We start from the raw sequence: 20,052 nt of genomic DNA on the forward strand, positions 1-20,052 counted from the left end.
CATCAAGGCCAGACTTTTTTAACGTTGGGGTTACAGAAGCAATTTTAAAAGTGAGCGGCACAGAGGCAGTGTCAAGGGATGAGTTTATTATTGTTGTAACAGTCGGGATTATGGCATGAAGGCAGGATTTAAGTAGTGTGGTGGGGATGGGGTCCAGTACACAAGTAGTCGGCCTCATCTTATAAAGCAGGTCATTAACAAACGCAGATGTGACTGGTGAGAACTTAGAGAAGGAGCTGGATGGAGTGGGAAAACAGGGAGAGATATAAACAGATGATGTATTTATGTTGGTTGAATTATTTAGATCTTTAATTTTGTTACGGAAAAAGTGGAGGAATTCCTCACAGACTTCAGTAGAAGAGGTAGTTGGACCAGATGCGGGTTCGAGTAGTTTATTAACTACAGAGAACAAAACCCTTGGGTTATCATGGCTACTTTCTATTATTCTGCCATAATGGGTGTTCTTGGCAGAAGTTAGTTCTTCTCTGTAAGCTCTTTGGTGGTCAGAGAAAGCCTGGATGTGCACGGTGAGGCCAGTCTTACGTGACATTCTCTCAAGGCGTCGGCCAGCTGCTTTCATAGATCGCAATTCTGAGTTATACCAAGGAGCTGAACGTTTAAAGGAAACCTCCTTATGTTTTAAAGGAGCTGTTTTATCTAATGCTGAGTGAAGGGCTGTGTTATAGTGGTGAACAAAACTATCTAGTGTTGATGGAATAGGTGCAGACAGTAAAAGATCAGAAATGGATCCAGAAAGGATAGAGGGACAGATATTTTTAAGGTTTCTGTAAGAAATTTGTCGTTTACAGGTAAGAGGTGGGAGAGGTAATGAGACAGTGAAAAATACTGCTTTATGGTCAGAGAGTCCCAAATCAGTGCTGTAAATGTTGGCAACAGATAGTCCACTAAAATATTACTGCAGAGATACAAAAAAAGTAAAATGGATATGTTCTTTTTCTTTAAGGAGATTAAATATTACTGAAGAAAGAAAAAAAAAATTAAACAGCCAAATGGGGCTATGCATACGAACTTAAAAGGTTTAAATAAAACAGAAATATATATTTTATTTTTACTTGCTTAACTTGTGGAGGGTGTATCCTGTAGCAAAGCCCTAACTTTTTTCGTGAAAGCCCGTTTCAGTCAATAAGTCTTAAAAAAACGTGTAAAGATATTGACAATAAGCTAAGTCATCTGCAGCAAAGTTTTATAAATGAGGGTTTCTCCTTTTTAGACAATAAGCTACGCAAACCCAGGAAGACATGGAATCGTTTAAATCAAGTATCATTACATCTTCCTTTCTTAAAGAGAAGTAAGGCAGTACTTATAAGCTTACATATTTATATATAGACATACATACATATATACCCTAAGTTCTTGTCAATAAGCCGCGGCTTATCTAAGGAAAAAAGTTGTGAAAATGAAAAAATAGAATATCGGCTTATACATAAGTCCGGCTTATACATCCGTCGCGGGGGTTGCGTTCCAGAGCCACCCGCGAAATAAGAATATCCGCGAAGTAGAAACCATATGTTTATATGGTTATTTTTATATTGTCATGCTTGGGTCACAGATTTGCGCAGAAACACAGGAGGTTGTAGAGAGACAGGAACGTTATTCAAACACTGCAAACAAACATTTGTCTCTTTTTCAAAAGTTTAAACTGTGCTCCATGACAAGACAGAGATGACAGTTCCGTCTCACAATTAAAAGAATGCAAACATATCTTCCTCTTCAAAGGAGTGAAGCAAACAAATCAATATGTCTGTTTGGCTTTTAAGTATGCGAAGCACCGCGGCACAAAGCTGTTGAAGGCGGCAGCTCACACCCCCTCCGTCAGGAGCAGACAAAGAGAGAAAGAGGGAGAGTTTGTTTTTCAGTCAAAAATCAATACGTGCCCTTCGAGCTTTTAAGTATGCGAAGCACTGTGCAGCATGTCTTTTCAGGAATCAGCTTTACAAAAGATAGCAACGTGAAGATAATCTTTCAGCATTTTTAGACGAGCGTCCGTATCGTCTAGGTGTGCAAACAGCCCCCCTGCTCAATCCCCATACGTCAGGATCACAGATAGTCAGCGCAAGAGAGAGAGAACAGTAAGCCGGGTAGCTTCTCAGCCATCTGCCAATAGCGTCCCTTGTATGAAATCAACTGGGCAAACCAACTGAGGAAGCATGTACCAGAAATTAAAAGACCCATTGTCCGCAGAAATCCGCGATATATATTTAAATATGCTTACATATAAAATCACAATTTAAATGACCGCTACGCGCTCGTGTTGACTCGGCGACGCCCAGAGCAGAAAGAACGCGCTCCGGCCGCTCCAACCGCGCCATGCGGGGAGTGAGAGAGACGGCAATATCTCACACTCTCTCCCCCCTTAAAGAAATTAAATGGGCGCGAGTGAGACCACTGACCTCCCTCCCTTCTATTAGTTATAGGTTATAGTACGTTCGGCTTATCCATGAGTCCGGCTTATCTATGATACGATTTTATTTTAAAAATTCGTATGATTTTTGGTCTCCGGCTAATACATGAGTCCGGCTTATAGACAAGAACTTAGGGTATATACATATATATATATATATATATATATATATATATATATACATATATATATATATATATATATATATACATATATATATACATATATATATATATATATATATATATATATATATATATATATATATATATATATATCCGAAGCCGTGCAAGCACACTCTTTTGAGAATGCAACGTATAGTTGTACAGAAGAAAAGCAATCTTGCCTCAAATGAATGGCAACCTTTTGTAGGTCTATGAAGTTAATTTAAACTTTAGGTTTACACGGTGCTTTCTTTCCTTAGTACCTGCACTCATGAATATGTCTGTATGTGTCAGTCGGTCAAATCCACGCGCTTCGCACCAGCGAAGTACCGCTTTTAAATTTTTATTAAGAAGAAAATAAAACGTTTTTAAATTGAGGGAAAATATACTAATAACAGTTTGTTAAGGATCAGTTTTTTTGTGAAGCTGCCTTTACTCCAGTGATCACTTCGACCTGACTTGGTGGCCAAGTGTAAGCGTTACCTGGAAGTAACCACCCATACAATCAGATTGTGAATCAGACTACGAATGCCGTGAATGTAATTACACACTCACTGCACTTGCTTACGGTAATCGAACCTCGGACGTCAGCGCTAGAGGGGCTTAGCAGCGGTGAAGTATTGCTTTTAAATTTTAATTAAGAACAAAAGAAAACCTCAGAGGTTCGATTCCCGAAAGGGAGTGAAGTGAGTGTCCGGCTACCTACCAGGTAAAGCTTATGGTCGGACAGCAAGTGACGTAACATCAGCCACGGTGCCTTCAGTTATGAGAAGCAGATCATAGAATGATTGAAAATAGTTTTGCATTTACCTTTTTAGTAAAAGGCGAGCTTTTAAGCCTGAGAAATCACCCCGTAAATGCACACGTTTAATTGCACATGTGTTAATATGTATGGTTACACAGTATTAAAAGACAGTGAAGAACGTGATTTACCTTTGTTCCCGCGTTTGATAAAAGGCGAGCTTTTAAGCCTGAGAAATCACCCCGTAAATGCACACGTTTAATTGCACGTGTTAATATGTATGCTTACACAGTATTAAAAGACACTCAAAAATTAACGTCATTTACCATCAGCCACGGTGCCTTCAGTTGTGAGAAGCAGATCATAGAATGATTGAAAATAGTTTTGCATTTACCTTTTTAGTAAAAGGCGAGCTTTTAAGCCTGAGAAATCACCCCGTAAATGCACACGTTTAATTGCACATGTGTTAATATGTATGCTTACACAGTATTAAAAGACAGTCAAAAATTAACGTCATTTACCTTCGTTCCCGCGTTTGACTCGTGCTGTAAATCTCTTCCTTGTTTTTAGGTCACGTGATTACGTAGGAGGCGTGATGACGCGATACGTGACTCCGCCTCCTCAGTTACAGTATATGGACAAAAAATATGTTCCAGTTATGACCATTACGCGTAGAATTTCGAAATGAAACCTGCCTAACTTTTGTAAGTAAGCTGTAAGGAATGAGCCTGCCAAATTTCAGCCTTCCACCTACACGGGAAGTTCGAGAATTAGTGATGAGTGAGTCAGTCAGTCAGTCAGTCAATCAGTCAGTCAGTCAGTCAGTGAGTCAGTGAGGGCTTTGCCTTTTATTAATATGTATAGATTATAGTATATAATTTATCCCCACCTTCCCTTCTATATCTATAACCTCAGGCAATTAGATGTAGTAAAAAGACAAGCAGGAGTTAAGTTACACATAAAATACAACCTGATTAAATGGTGATGTGTAGTTTCAGGTGGCACACAGGCTTGTTAGTTATTTAACATGTCTCTAGTTAAGGCATTATTGGTGCTCAGCTTTCTTCAGAACAGGCCACAAGCCTGTTCAAATATGACTGCCAAGCTGTGGTCTCCATTGTGTTGTCCTTTCAGTTCATCAGTTTGGTCTTCATGATCAGGGGTTAGTAAGAGAGATACTCCATCATATGTTGGTTAGTAAGAGAGAGAGAATGTGGTTGAGCAAGCAGATTTATAGATTCTCTGTCCAACCCCTAGAGCCAATAGGACATCTGGTACTTAAAAGCTTTTGATCCAAGTCAATTCCAAAAAGCCATACTTCAGACCAATGGGGGAATACAACATCTTAAAACCTGCCACCCCCCAAGACCATATGTTAAAGTAACCAGGATTCCTTGTGTGGGGAGTGGGGGGGGGGGGGTTCGGTTGAAAGACTCTAGCAGAGAAACACCCGTGTCAAGCACCCCCCTTCCCCCAACTCTGTTGTAAAATTCAAAGAGACTCAGTCGTAAAGGGGGGGCAAAAACGAATGCCTCTCACCAAAGTAACACAAAATTACATTGCTTTGCCTAAATTACAAATAAAGACATACAAAATATTTATCAAGTTATATGCAAAATCTCACATCACAACACTTTGTCAACATTATTACTATGTGAATGATCATGGGAAGCAAGCCTATTCATGACTTTTGATTAGTCACATCGCCAAGAAGAAATATTTTTACAAGCTTGGCAGGGAGAGGGAAGCAGGAGTGCCCTCCTCCCACTGGCCATTATCTTACACATACAAAAGGAGTGATTAAAAGTGAAACATTCTGTTAATTAGCAACAAAAAAACAAAGAGGGCACGCTAGTAACAAAAAAAAAAACAAAGAAAAGAATGATGACATAGTGGCTGTTGTAAATAAGAAAGGAAAAGCAGTATTTATTGCTAACATATTAAATCAACATTTCTGAATGTATACCTGTCATTCATAATACATTGCTTTCATAATACCCTAGTGGAAAAACAGTAGATAAAGAGTTTTTTCTCTAAATGTAATTTATTCAGCTATAGTTAAAAAAGATTTCATCCACTAATAAAGAGAAGTGAATAAATAGTAGAAATTCCAGTCTGGTTACTGTGCCATCAAGAAGCATGCATACTGTATTTTAAAAAGAAAATTGAGGAAGACAAACACTTTAAATGCCAGTTTAATGAAAGGGTTCTTTTTATGGCACGCTGCAGGTATTGCAATAACAAATATATTCATAAAGAATAACTATTTTAATTTAACTAGATTTCCATAAAGAGTAAAGTTAAAAGAGGCAGTGTTAATTGAAATGTAATGAATTGTGAAGTCTTTGAAATTCATGTAATTTGTTGTTAATGTTGTGAGAGGAGTGTTGAGCAGCAGAGTTCAAGGTCACCCTTAATACCCTCCCTGATTTGTCCCCCAGCTAACTCAAATCTTGTGCTCTGAAATACACAAGCTGCCCAATATGCAGAGTTTAAAGAAGATATTTTTGTAGCTGGGCACTTATCTTTGCTGGCTTCTGGCAACTAATGTCATTGAACTATAGGTGGCTGACATGTCAAACACTTATGTTATGACTGTTAAGGACTGGGCAGATGAAATAGGTTTTACCAATGACAAAGTCACATGGTTATTTTATTTAAGCAAGGATTATCTGACCTGAGACGAAACCATCAGCCTAAATGTAACTATACATTGGTAGAAAGGTGAGTGTGTTCTAATATCTAAGATGACACTTTTTGTTTTCTTCCCCCAATTCTTTAATACTTAAAAAAGGAGAGGATTTTAACCAGAGAAGGCATTCCATATTTCTCCTAAACAGGCTGTAAAATCATAAAATTAAAAAAGAGGGAGAAAGTGAAAGCTAAAAAAGGTTGTGCTATATATCACAAACCACATGCTAACACAGTATGTAATTTTCTTTGTCAGTGCGCCCCCAACTGGTCACAAATGCTGCAATGTGGATAGGATGAGAGGAGTTATAAGACAGGACCACATGACATTCAATTATTCAATAATTATCAATTATTTTCTTATTATTGAAAATGATGTTCCAAATAAACCTATTTTTGCATGTCTTAAAAATTATTTCTATAAACCAGGAAAACAATATTTTATAGAGCCCTATATAATACATTCATTATTACAAACAATACACTTGAAAAGTTAATGAGTCAACACATTCTGCCTGAGGTTTAAAGAACTTCCTCCTTTAAAGTCACTGTAAATAGGCTAAATAAAGAGAAGCCAAGTGTAGATTTATTATCAGTCTAACCTCGACATTTGACTAGAAACTTCCTTGTTTTGTTGCAGCCATGGCCACAAAGCTTCCACTGAGAAGTGAGTTTGAAACATGGAACTCAAGAAAAGTGGCATGTTTTCTCAGTCAGGTAAGTCTTTATAATCTATAATAATTTATATCTGAATGTAATGTGAATGCACTTACAAAGCAGCTGTGCCGATTTGTTTTAAAAAAAAATTGCATTTTTGTTCAGTGCTATTTTTAGATAACTTCCTAAAGGAACTTTACATATTATTCTAAATTTGGGTTTAATTTTCTCATGGAAATGTTATGCCCAGCATATTAACTATTTCTAATAAACTATGGTATGTTTGTATTACATTTCAAATTTGTGTATTCCAACTGGTCACAGAACATAATGAGACTAGGATAGCAGATTTAAAAATTCAGTAGTAGAATTTGAGTTTTCTCCCACATCCCACAGATGGGCATGTCGGGATAACTGCCATCCCTAAATCAGCCTGATTTGGGTAAGTGTAAGTGTGAGAGTGAATTTGCTCAGTAATGGAATGCTGTCCCATCTAAGGCTGGTTGCTTAAGAAAGACTCTTTAAGATGTGCAATGGAAAAAGCAGACTTACTCTTTATTTACAATAAGTTGGTAATTTAGCTTTTTTAATTTAAACAGAGGTGGCATAGCTACTGCCTGACAGATGTAGGGACTTGGATTCAGGTTCAGATCTAGGCATTGTCTATGTGGAATGTGAGTGTTCCTCCTGTGTTCCTATTGGTTTTACCCATTTTTCCCCACATCTCAAATATGTGTATGTTGGTTAGTTGGTGTCTCTTAACTAGCCTAGTATCAATGAGTGTGGTTGCAGGATGAAGTATGTCTTCTAATGGTCTGCATTATTCAGGCAGTATCATTTAATACAATCTGTATAACAGAAACATTATTCAGACAAACACTAATAACAATAGGATGTCATTCAAAACACTGCTACCAAAATACAGAAATGTAAAGAGCATCTGCAGCAAAAAGGATAAGTTACCTAAAGACATGGCTCATGTGGAGTGACTCAACAACAGTTAAGCTGCTTCACTCTGGTATTAGGGAGAAATATACAGGCTTTAAATAGCAAGAAATAGTGCCATTCTCTAACCGTCAAAGATAAGTATCAAAAGTACACAAAACATTTAGAGCTCCTCTGACTTGACCGGCACTCATTTTATTTATTGAGGAAATTCTCATTCACTCAGCTATTCGGTGTGTGTACAACCTCCAAACACTGACGCTTAACTGGATTTGTCACCTAACGTTCTAAATAGAGACCTGAAGTAGCTGAAGTGTTTTCATATTTGAAGATTTTAGGAAGTGAGCTTTGTCTATATGTCTTACTACTTAATGCCTGGTACCAACTCTAGACAAAATTCAAAGCATCTAGACCTTTTTGATGAGAGTATGCAACAACAACAACATGATTTATTTATACAGCACATTTTCATACAAATAATGTAGCTCAAAGTGTTTTACATGATGAAGAAAAGAGAAAAAAGACAAAGTGAAAATTAAAATAAGACACTCTTATTCTATGTTAATTAGTGTTAAGGTCCAATGGCCAGGGAGGACAGAAAAAACAAAAAAACTCCAGACGGCTGGAGAAAAAAAATAAAATCTGCAGGGCTACCAGACCATGAGACCGCCCAGGTCCCTCTGAGCATTCTACCTAACATAAATGAACAGTCCTCTTTGTATTTGACACACGTACACAATCAAGGGCAATGGTCCTTAAAACTGAAATCATAATATTTATACATTCATCCATTTTTTGTACCACCTTATCCAGCTCAGGGACACTTATCTTAGCAGGAGCCAGCCCTGGATGGCATGCCAGGAGGTCATGGCTTGATCCTCTTAATTTTAATTTACCAGCCCCACCAGAGTTAAGAAACACCACTTATCATAAAAGTCAGCAAAAGCTCAGGATTTGCGATTGAAATTTTTCTTAATGGGATGGTAGCAAGGCTGAAATAGTGAGACCCTGCTGACTGGAACAGACTAGGAGTGCTGGTGGAAAGCACATCCATTGTAGATCAAAGATTACTTGCAGTAAAATCATTATTAGCAAACAACTGTTTTGTCAAGTATTAGCTCTCATCATAATTTTCATGGCTCTTTAAAGAAAGAAGATGTTTTTAAGCCAAATTTCAAGCAAAATGTGGCAAGAACAATGAAGATCTAAAGAAAAAAGTAAAATAACTTATAAGGAATTAACAGATGCATTTTAAAAATCATTCTAAAAAACAGAATGGTGTGACTGTCAGACTGTCAGTAGTTATAAACCTAAGATATACAATTCAGATCTTTTTTATTCTTAACCCATACTCTCTTAAGGGTCTAGAATTGCATACTGTACAACATTACAAATATAAAATAGGAAAATATATTACATACTTAGAGAATGATATTATGGTGTGGAGGGTCATTCAGTAGTTATGATTGTTGCAGCAAGAGTACCATCAAGCAGAACTGGAGAGCATAAAGTTTCATTAAAAACACCTTTGCATAAGAAAGATGCCTACGCAGGCTGGGAGAAAGCAACTGAATTTGGAAAGCAAGGTACCACCTAGAAAGTGGAAGACCATATTACACATAAGAAGTGCAAAACATGGAGGCCTCAAAGCAGTAGACAAAGAGAGCAAGAGAGAGAGTGTGGCACCCTGGGAAGAAACATGCAAATATTTTACAATCTTGCTAGGGGTCAGGTGCCTGACTGATTCTTTTCCCTATTAGGGAAATCCTGCAGGGTGAGTCAGTTACCATTTTAGTCCCTAGCCAGTGAAGCTGAGATAAGGTTTATCTCTCAAGGACATCAAAATCCTCCACTTAGGTGCTGCACAAGGGTCTCTGAGTTAGAGAAGTAGGGTCTTGCTGCTTCTTTAAGAGGAGAGATAAAGAGAGGCCTTGGAACCATTAACGTTTTATTTGCTACCTATGGCACAGGGAGTATAGGGAAAATATGAGCTACAGGAGGGAGTTGTAGCCTAGTGTCTGTATGCAAATTATCTCTACGGTTTGGATAGCAGTGATAATGGGAGGTTATTTAAATCTGCCTTATAAAATGACTCATTACGTTTTAAGTTCTGCAGAGAGTTTTAGGAGAAGGCTCACGAGCAAGTGGAAGAGACTATGGTCATAAGTCAGTGAGAAATAGAGAGCATAAGAGTAGAGTGCTTTTGGTGGCACTTTGGGATGGGCAAGCAGGCAGATTATTCCACTGAACAGACAGACATTCAAGGCCAAGTGGCATACATTTCAAGTAATAAATGCACCATTATATCTGTAGATCATTGACTTTTTTCTGGGTGCGTTGAGGTGCCACAATCCTTCTTATTTATTACCTACTCTATATATGTATATATAATCCTAAGCCTAAAAGTGCAATCATTTTGTGCAACGATTTTATGTTACGTTTTTTGTCACACTTTAAATTGGGCTTATTTTAAAACCTACATATATATGTTTGGTATCATTCTTTTCAGAATTTATCGAACTTTAATGTGATATTGTTAGATTTTCAGATTCTTATTCTGTTTTTAAATTATAAACCAAAATATCAAGAAAGACGTGGTTTATATTTTTGATCGAGTAAACTTTCTTTCACAGGAACAAACTATTAAAAAAAAATGATCTATTCATAACACCAATGTTCGTATTTAGGTGATTTAGTTAGCTGAGTTACTATGATCCATTGCATACCACTTTAGTATTCATGTGATTTTTCCTGTTATTTAAATGCGTCATTTTTTTTTTAAAGTTTTTTTATCTATAAGAATGTCAGTTAAAATGAATGGATCATTTATTTAGTCTCTTATAAATACTCATCGAGCATAGTGGACCTCAGTTTAACGGGAATAATGCAATCGGTAAGAGAGTAAATATTTTATTCTCATTTCATAATATTTAGTCTGTTAAATAATAATTAATTTTTCTTTTACATATTTATAGAATTTCGTGATGTTGACTCCAATAAATAATAATTTTTCTTTTGTACATTTACAGATTTTACTAATATTCTGGCCGCAACTGGGGGTTGGGCACCAAAGGCACCAGGGGGCTTGGCCCCCTAGTATAAGATAAATTAATACATCTATTCATTCTAGCTCAAGGGCTTTTAGTGTTGAAAGGTACAGTAAGATGAAGTCAGTTGACAAAGGTAGATAAGAAAAAATATACTCATGTACAGTATATAGTGATGAGAGGCAAAATAAACCTTTGGAGATGCACACTTATTTGGAAAGTTAAAAATCTGTCTGAACTAGGCCAACGTGACAACCAGCCACCCCAGAAACTGAATAAACATCTGCCATAATTTGTTTTCAAATTACATGATTAGTTTGCTGGGCTTCAGCAAAGCATTGTTATCTTCTGGTTTATGGTTAGTGAGCAATGGCATAGTCTCTGTGTCCATCAGCTTTAAAGCATCAGTTATAATATAGGATTGATGAGCAGAAGCCATTGAGTCAGTTTGCGTATGTCGCCAGCAGGCAAGAAGTAGAACAATATTATTTAATAGTGTCAGATTTAATCTAATACACTTAATCACTAACCATTATATAGCCCACTGTCTCTATTAAAGGGTCTTAGGGAGCCAGCTTTTATCAAGCATCAGGCTCCATAATGAAACTTCTTAATAAAATCTGAGAATGAGTTAGAAAGACATGCAGACAGGAAGAAGTGCAGTCACGGGGCTTCTAGAGTCTAACGGCAACAGCCTAATTCTGGTCCTTGGTGATATTTTATCCTACTTTGAATATCTGGCAGTCTATTATACAATTACAAGTGAGTCCAAATTAGCTTCAATCATACAGAGCATCCCTAAAGTTTCCATCTTAACTCATATCAATGATTCACTTTACCCCAAATCTACCTTTAAAAAATATAAGCAGTACTGAAGCAAAAACCCTTATAGGGCAAAACATAAAGCACAATATACTGAAAATATCTACAGTATTTATTTTATCAATACATGGCCAAGGGTATCCAGAGCACACCCAGGCTGCACCAAGTGCAAGAGCCAACTCCATACAGTTCACGAGTCCACAGCAGGATAACAAATATGATTAACCTAAAGAAGATGACTTGTTTGTTTTAATGAATAGCAAATAACTGACTCAATACACTCTGGCCCTTAGTTGCTTGCCTATAAACATGACCTACCCTCTGTTAATAAGGACATACGCAACATTAAAATACATAAGCAAGCAGCACACTGAATGGAAAAAATTGATTTTTATTGATGCCATAAAGTGCTGGTCTCTTTACTGGCAAATAATACCACGCAGCATGTTGAATTAGGAGACAGTGGGGAAAGGCATTATGACTACATCCCTTTGACACCATGGCTTTATACCTGGAGGTGGAGAATTATTTTCAAAAAACAATTACCTGGGCCATCTTTTGCTTGAAATGTGTGTATAATATGGAAGCATGTGAGCTTGATTTAAAGATTGTTGTTGATTGATGAACATTTGTAATAAGCAGGATGGGTGAGTATTCTTTTTCAATATAAGATACTTAAAATTGATATATTCTATACTGCCGTTTTCTACTTTAATTCAAGTATAATTGATACAGGTCTTAATTTATAATAATGATGGTTTGATTGGAATTCTGTAATTTCTGCCCATATTCCAGTGATGTGCTGATGAGACTGAAATTGGTGTGGTGTGTGAGTTCAATGTGCCCTGCATTGAAATGGTACCCCATTCTGGGCTAATTTCTGTGTTGTACCCAGTGCTGCCAAAACCTGAACCCTTGTGACTTTTTTTTATTAAAATAAGCAGGTTCAGAAAATGAATTAATTAATTTATATCAGTTATTATCAAACAAAAATTCTATATAGTACAAATATAACAAATGTGTCTATTTTCTGAAAGCATAACCATAACCCAGTTGATCACTCTGCAGAAAAATTAGGGACATTTCTTCAGTTCTGGGACACACACTGAAATCACACAAAGAAAATGAAAAGAAATCATAATTGATTTTAAGAAAAATAATAACTATGCAAGTAGAAAGGAACCCTTATCTTTTTGGCAGCCATCAACACAATGAATTATATCAATGTATAAAAAAATCATCTTTATTTACAAAATAATACATGGGAGGGATGAGCCCAAGAAGGAACATAATACTAAGTAAACAAAAAGATAAATGAATCATGCTGACATTTGGCCTACCTCTGAAGGTGCTATAATTCATGCACCCTGTGATGACTTGAACACCTCTCCAGTATTGCCAAAAGCAGTTACTTCCACACATCCTCTTTCTCTCTCTCCCTTTCTCTCATATATTCTCTTAATACTAATCTTTCCTCCTCCAGCCAATTGAATCTCCAGTTATCCCATTGACTTCTTCTTCTTCTTTTGGCTGCTCCCGTTGGGGCTTGCCACAGCAGATCATCTTCTTCCATGTATTTCTATCCTTTGCATCTTGTTCTGTTACACCCATCACCTGCATGTCCTCTCTCACCACATCTCCTTCTTCTTCTTCGGCCAACAGTAGCCCAATTTCTGCCAGCACCCTGTTGGCTAACAGTACTGGTGGCGGTTGTTTTTCACCTGGGGCTTGACCGATCCGGTATGGAAATTTGTATTGACTGTTGACTCAAAATTTATTTGGTGAAAAGGTGGCTTTTAAGTCTACTTCCTGGGGTCTTTTGCAGCCAGGTGTTTGAATAACCACCTTAGCAATCTTTAATATCCTTGAACCTCAGCATCTTAAGTTGCCTTTAAAGACCTGGTCTCCCATGTTACATATATGTTGCCCTCACTGTTAAAGGGACAGCAAAGCCTAGTAAGTGCCAACCCGGAACTGAATACCCTCTAGCTGAAAGTAGGTCTTGTTCTTGTCCTATCTGTTCTTGCAGCTTACAATGGGGCTAAACGGTACATGGCTCCATAGGTGAATAGAAAAACTCTTAAAACTTACTAAATACATCAATTTTTCAAGCCAAAAATGTTAGCAAGTATTGATCCTTGTCTTGAGATTACACAGAATTTGCACAACAGGAGACTGGCTGTACATGTCACTTTCCAACTACCCTGTTCATTTTCCCTCATGGGAATGTTTCAATTCCAGGGTTACTGTCTTTACTGCAGCTTGCATAAAACAGTTAGCAGGAACTTAGCTCCAAGGGTGTGGATTCACTTTGGAAAACTATTGCCAAGCACCTATTTTTGATATTATTGAATGTTGATGTGTAGATGTGAATTGATGTCTGGTTTCATAGACAACTATACAATAATAACTGAAAAGGCATACTTATGATTGCTTTTATTCTTTCACTGAACAGAAATGTCTTTCTTCATGTCACAAAGATTACCTAGTGCTGCTAGTATGATGATGCACACATGTGCTTCAGTGGGACAGAATATTAAGCAGTCACACAGTATGTAAGCAAGTGACAAGACCTGAACAGATAGGAATCCAATCATCCATTCATCCATCTTACTAACCTGCTCATCCAAGGCAGGGTCATGAGGAAGCTGGAGCCTATGACAGCAAGATCTGGCCATAAGGTAGAAAAAAAACCCAGACAGCATGCAGTCCACTACAGGGCAAACACACACACACACACACACTCACTTGGGCCACTTCAGCAGCACCAACTCACTGTAATATTATTTAAGCGACCATCTATCTGTTGTTACAAATATTGCCAGAACATAACTGAGGTAGAAACAGAATTGCAAAAGAACAGTTAGGATTATAAGCAAAATATATCGTGGCACTAGGGCTTACTAAGTTGTCATAATTCCACCAATGAAAGAGGCTGTGAGAAGACAAGTAAACAGAAAATATATTCTTACCGCAAGAAAAAAAGTTCCAAGAATCTGAAATAAAATAATTATTTCTAGTTTCCCTTCATTATCACAAGAATGCCTCATAAACATGGAAGGCATATTTTCGTTTACAGCTTCAAAGAACAGTGGAACAGTAGAACATTACAAAAATTTGTGAAGAGGACAAGCCATTCAGCCCAACAAAGCTCAACAGTCCTATTGCCTTATTTCTTCCACAATCGTGTCATGTCTAGTTTTGAAGGTCCCTAGAGTCCCACTTTCAACCACACTACTTGCTAACATATTCCATGTGTCTATTGTTCTCTGTGTGAAGAAAAACTTCCTAATGTTTGTATAAAATTTACCATTAAGAAGTATCCATTTGTGCACCCGTGTTATACTTGAATTCATTTTAAAGTAATAATCTCGATCCACTGTACTAATTCCTTTCATAATTTTAAATGCTTTAATCATGTCACCTCTTAATATCCTTTTGGTTAAATTAAAAAGTCTCAGTTCTTTTAATCTTTCTTCATAACTCCTCCCCTCGTAAACAATACAATACAAGTGTGTTATAAAGCTTCAGCATAACCTCCTCTGACTTGTACTCTACACATCGTGCTATATAAGCTAACATTCTGTTATCCTTCTTAATGGATTCTGAACACTTTCTGGAAGTTGATAGTGACAAGTCCAGTACAACTCCTAAACCTTTCTCATAAGGTGTATTTTTATTTTTCAGACCTCCAATTATGTATTCAAATCTAACATTTTTACTTCCTATGTGTCATACTTTACATTTACTTACATTAAACTTCATGTGCCCCAAATCTGCCCAAGCCTATATGCTGTCCAATGATTCAACAGATTCTAGATTATAGATAAATCCACCTAGCTTGGTATTTATATTCTAAATCATTTGTATATATTAAATACAGCAGCAGCCCTACCGCTGGCACCTGAGAGACACCATTCCTAACATCACCGAATTCTAACATGGTTTCTTGAACCATAATTCTCTGCTCCCCCTGTGTTTTAGCCAATTCTGTACCCATCTACACACTTCACCCTGAATATCCATGACTTTTAGTTTCATTTCCAGCGCCTCATGTGGTACCTTGTCAAGTGTTCTCTTAAAGTCAAAATAAGTATTATCATATTCACACCCTCTATGTCATATTCTTTTGTAGCTTCTTCATAGAATTCTAGCATGTTAGTAAACCATGACCTACCTCATCTGAACCAATGCTGACTGTTCAGTAAAATTCCTGTTCTTGTCATGTGTTGCACAGTCTTTTCCTTAATAATTTCTTCTACTAATTTACCTGAGATGCACATTAATCTTACTGGTCTATAGTTACTTGAATTTGCCCAATCATCTTTTTTATATAACAGGATATTATTCCAGAATTTCCCCAGTGTGCAGTGAGCTTCCTAAAATATGAGCCAGGGGTTTATATAGGTATTCAATAATCTCATTAAGCACTTGAGGATAAATATTATTTGGTACAAGAGACTTGTTTGATTTCAGCCTATTTAATCTACGAAGTATCTCTCCCTCTACAATTTCCAAATCCCCCAGTAGCTCCTTAGTAGTCCCTGTTACTGCTAGAAGGTTATTCACTTTCTGTCTATAAATTTGAATTCCTCTGAATTATGCCCAATACATTCCACTTCCTTCTTTACTGTTCTTTTACTACTAAAGCACTGAAAGAATCTTTTTGGGTCATGCTTCAGCTTATCTGCAATATTCCCCTCTAACTACCTTTTAACTTCCCTAATATCCTTCTTAATGGTTGTCCTCATTAATTCATAAGCCCTACAATTCACATTGATGTTATACACCTTATACAAATGTTTTATTCCTTTGGTGCTTCTTTCTCAACTCATTATTAACCCAGTTTGGAAAAGAATGTAGAGTCTCAACACCAAAACATTAAATAAAATAAAATAAAATAAACACCTTTTCTCTGTAGTACAATGACACAGGTCAATCTTAATAGACCTGCTACAATTTCCATAGAGCCAGAAATAGCCAAAAAAAAATTAATTAATGAATGCAGTTAAGGGAATTCTCTGCATCTTAACACCAGCAAAACCAAGGAACTGGTTGTTGATTTTCACCACACCAAAGAGCCTTAATGTCCTGTCACGATTCAAGGAGTGGATGTAGAGGTGGTCCACATTAATGACAGGCTGTACTGGTCTTGGTACACATGGGAAACAATATAAGAAAAGGCACAGCAGGCTACTTTTTCCTTAGGAGACTGCGTACCTGTGGAAAGTGACATTCTCCACATTTTCTATAACTCTGTGATGGCCAGAGAAATTTTCTGTGCAGTGATGTGCTGGGCTGGAATTTAAATTTTTTTGCTTTATAGTCATTCTGTTGTGTGTTTAAACCAAAGTGTGTGTGTGTGTATGTTTATTTATAATTTCCCACTGGGGATGGATAGATAGATAGATAGATAGATAGATAGATAGATAGATAGATAGATAGATAGATAGATAGATAGATAGATAGATAGATAGATAGATAGATAGATAGATAGATAGATAGATAGATAGATAGATAGATAGATAGATAGATAGATAGATAGATAGATAGATGTTTACCCTTTAGGGATAAAAGTAACGTTTTAAAGAAGCTCAAAATATATATATATACAGTATATAAACAAATAAAACACAAATAACAAAACACATATAGAAAGCATTTGCTGTCAATAATATGGTTGAAGATGGCAGTAAGATGAACAGACCTGCTCAGATTGTACCACAGCTTTATTAATTGTCCTGATGAGTCTTTTTTTAATCTGAACACAGGAGCAGTTTGCAAAAAGGGATACGAGTGTCTCTACCTCTACCTTTTTTAGTGTTTTTTTTGTTTGTTATTTTTTTAAACTTGACTTCTTTAATCTGATTTTTATAAATTTTGTACTTTGCCTGTTTTACCTCATGTTCTGCTGGCTTTGTTTGGAAATCTTAATGTTAGCAACAAAAATAGGATACATGAAATCGTAAGACCGAGTAGTAAAATGAGAAGGTCCCAACAGTCAAATCTGACACGCCCTTTTAATAAGTAAATATTGCAAAAAGCAGAGTGTATTCTCTCAGGCAGAACTTGCCTACTACATTCATAATTTCAATTGTTCCCATCATGTCACATATTCCATTTTCTGAAGACAAAAAGCAACTTCTTCAAATATTCTTTAATTTCTACTGACGTAACTTTTCTAAATAAGATTTAGTTCAATAAACATCTACAGAATTATCTTGTTTGCCCAACAGTTATCATTCTTGACAATCACTTTGGTTGAGTCAAAATGTTGTTTTAATTTTTATATGTAGTATGTATTATCTGATATTATATCATGATTATTATGGTCACTATTATGTTTCATTAATTTGTACAGTTTGATAGGTTCTGGTTTGCTGTGCCTTTAATGTGATGTCTTGCTTTCTTGGTTAAAAATCTGCTGACAAACCAAATTTCACTCTTTGAACAATAAACTTGAATAAAAAACGTGACATCCTAAAATTCCAGTTACTTAGCAAACTGTCACATTGTATTTAACTAGGCATCTGGAAAATACAATTATTATTTTTTATCAAGTATTATAATTCACAAAAGAATTTAACCAGCTATTCTACCTATAATCATAAACATTTAATGAATATACTGAACTGGGACATTGTTTTTTTAGATTGAATGATATGAACAAAGTTCTTTATTTCTTTTTCTGTCTTTGCAATGGATACTGAAGATAAATTATTCACAAACTAGACTAATATATTACTTAATTATATTCCATCTATGTTTTTTTCTCTTTGTTTTGCATACAAAATTTTTAATATATTAAAAAAAAAAGAATTCTGGAAATGCTTTATAAATTTGAACCCCATGCAAACCAGGCAATCATTTTGTTGATTTCCTCTGGTAACAATTGCAGAAGTTGTTCAGTTATAATAGTTAAAGAAAATAATAGCTTAGTGTACCGTTTTATTACAGTTGTAAATTGCCATGGGGCCCCTTAGTTAAGGCAGAGTATCAGCCAAATTGGCTTGTTTAATGAACTGAATAAACCCAAAGAGAGAACTGCCTGAATTTGTTTTCTTTAGGATTATTAAATGATAATTTGGGATTTTACCTTTTAAACAACTAAGCAATTTATAGTGTATAGAAAAGATATATTGGCTCAGACTTTAAAAATGTTTGCTTTATTTTTACCATTTACCACATAGTATAATAAAATTATTTCTAACAAATACAGAATGGAATGAAAGACTGCGCACTGACAGTGGAAAGGATGAAGATCAATGGCCAAAGATTTTTGGTAAGAAAAAGTTTTTGTTGCATTGTGCTAGTGAGAGATTGTATTTGACCTCAGACAATGTTTTTTCACACAGTACTCTCATTTCGTGGTATTAGGTCTTTGCTCTTAAAGAACTCATGTCAGATCACCGGATTAAAGCAGATATTTAAGTGCCAGTTCTTAGAATTCATAGAAAAAAAACACACTGCTCAAATGTTTAATAGAATGCATTTTCTTCTCCTTATTAAATCAGAAAAACAACTGGCTAAAATACTTAAAGTTACTTCCAAAGAATTTTCACAGTGTAATTAATTAGTTTTGATGACATCACCAGAATGACCAAAATCATGCAATAGTTATTCTGTTTAAAATAATGAAACATAATGAAATGCAAATTGAAGGTTTACAACAGTTTAGACTAAAGGGTTTTAAATGGATGCAGATCAATACTAACGCATTTTAGAGAAGGAGGGTTTCCATTCCATTTTGGTAAAGATTTTTTCATGGCATATGAGTGCCATGAAGAGTCAGTTACAACTGTTTTCTTGAATGCAATATTTGAAATGCTGTCACTCTGCTTGCATAATTTGATGTATCACCATATTTTGGGTACAACAGTTATCATTTATCACTGCTATTGGTTTTTACAAGATTTACCATACTAGTGAACACACTTGATAAATGTTAAAGGTACTTTTTTTGGTGTGAGATTAATAATTGATATTCTTACAGTAGTGCATATACCTTAAAGTTTAAAGGGATATTAAAACTTAAAGTGCACTCAGAAATCTAGTTTTCAACTTAACTCTTGTCTGTTAAGATAGAAGTCCATTCATTATTGAACTTGCTTTATCCAATTCAGGGACAAGAGAGACAGAACGTTATTTAGACAGTTTCAGGTACAAGGCAAGAATCAGTCCTGCACAATGTGGGCACCAGTCCATGTTAAAATAAAAGTGTTTGATTATTATTTATTTTAGTATAGCTTCATTCACAAAAATGTCAAAGTAAAGAAGCAACAAATGAATCTCTCTATTATAAAAAAAAATCCTGTGGGAGGGAATGACTAGGAGACAATACGTGATTGTCACATTAAGATCATGGAAGACAAATAAAAGACCCGCAAGACGAAAGAGAATGGCCACAGAGTGTCTCGTGGGGATATAGAACATGAGATTCTTGCAAGACACGCCCTACTTACAAGCAATATCAGAGCATGGCCAGCAAAAAAATCAGTAGTGTAAAGGCATGCAACACACACAGATCCTGGGGTCTCAGTGCATATAAAGTGTATAAAGGAC

At 36.0% G+C, this 20,052-nt stretch overlaps 1 protein-coding gene across 39 annotated transcripts in view; it reads left to right on the forward strand.

Moving 5' to 3' along the window:
- Positions 1–6,614: 6,614 nt before the first annotated feature.
- The window catches only part of blnk (B cell linker), a 374,165-nt gene continuing 360,727 nt past the window's right edge, over positions 6,615–20,052 (forward strand). For all 39 annotated transcript variants that reach the window (XM_051923822.1, XM_051923832.1, XM_051923826.1 and 36 more), the window contains exons 1-2: positions 6,615–6,736; positions 18,710–18,772. In XM_051923822.1, coding sequence (XP_051779782.1) covers positions 6,662–6,736; positions 18,710–18,772 — 138 coding nt within the window. In that variant the 5' untranslated portion in view covers positions 6,615–6,661. The remainder of the gene's footprint in view (positions 6,737–18,709; positions 18,773–20,052) is intronic.

The sequence above is a fragment of the Erpetoichthys calabaricus genome, chromosome 2 (assembly GCF_900747795.2).
Source record: "Erpetoichthys calabaricus chromosome 2, fErpCal1.3, whole genome shotgun sequence".
In the NCBI taxonomy this organism is placed as follows: domain Eukaryota; kingdom Metazoa; phylum Chordata; class Cladistia; order Polypteriformes; family Polypteridae; genus Erpetoichthys; species Erpetoichthys calabaricus.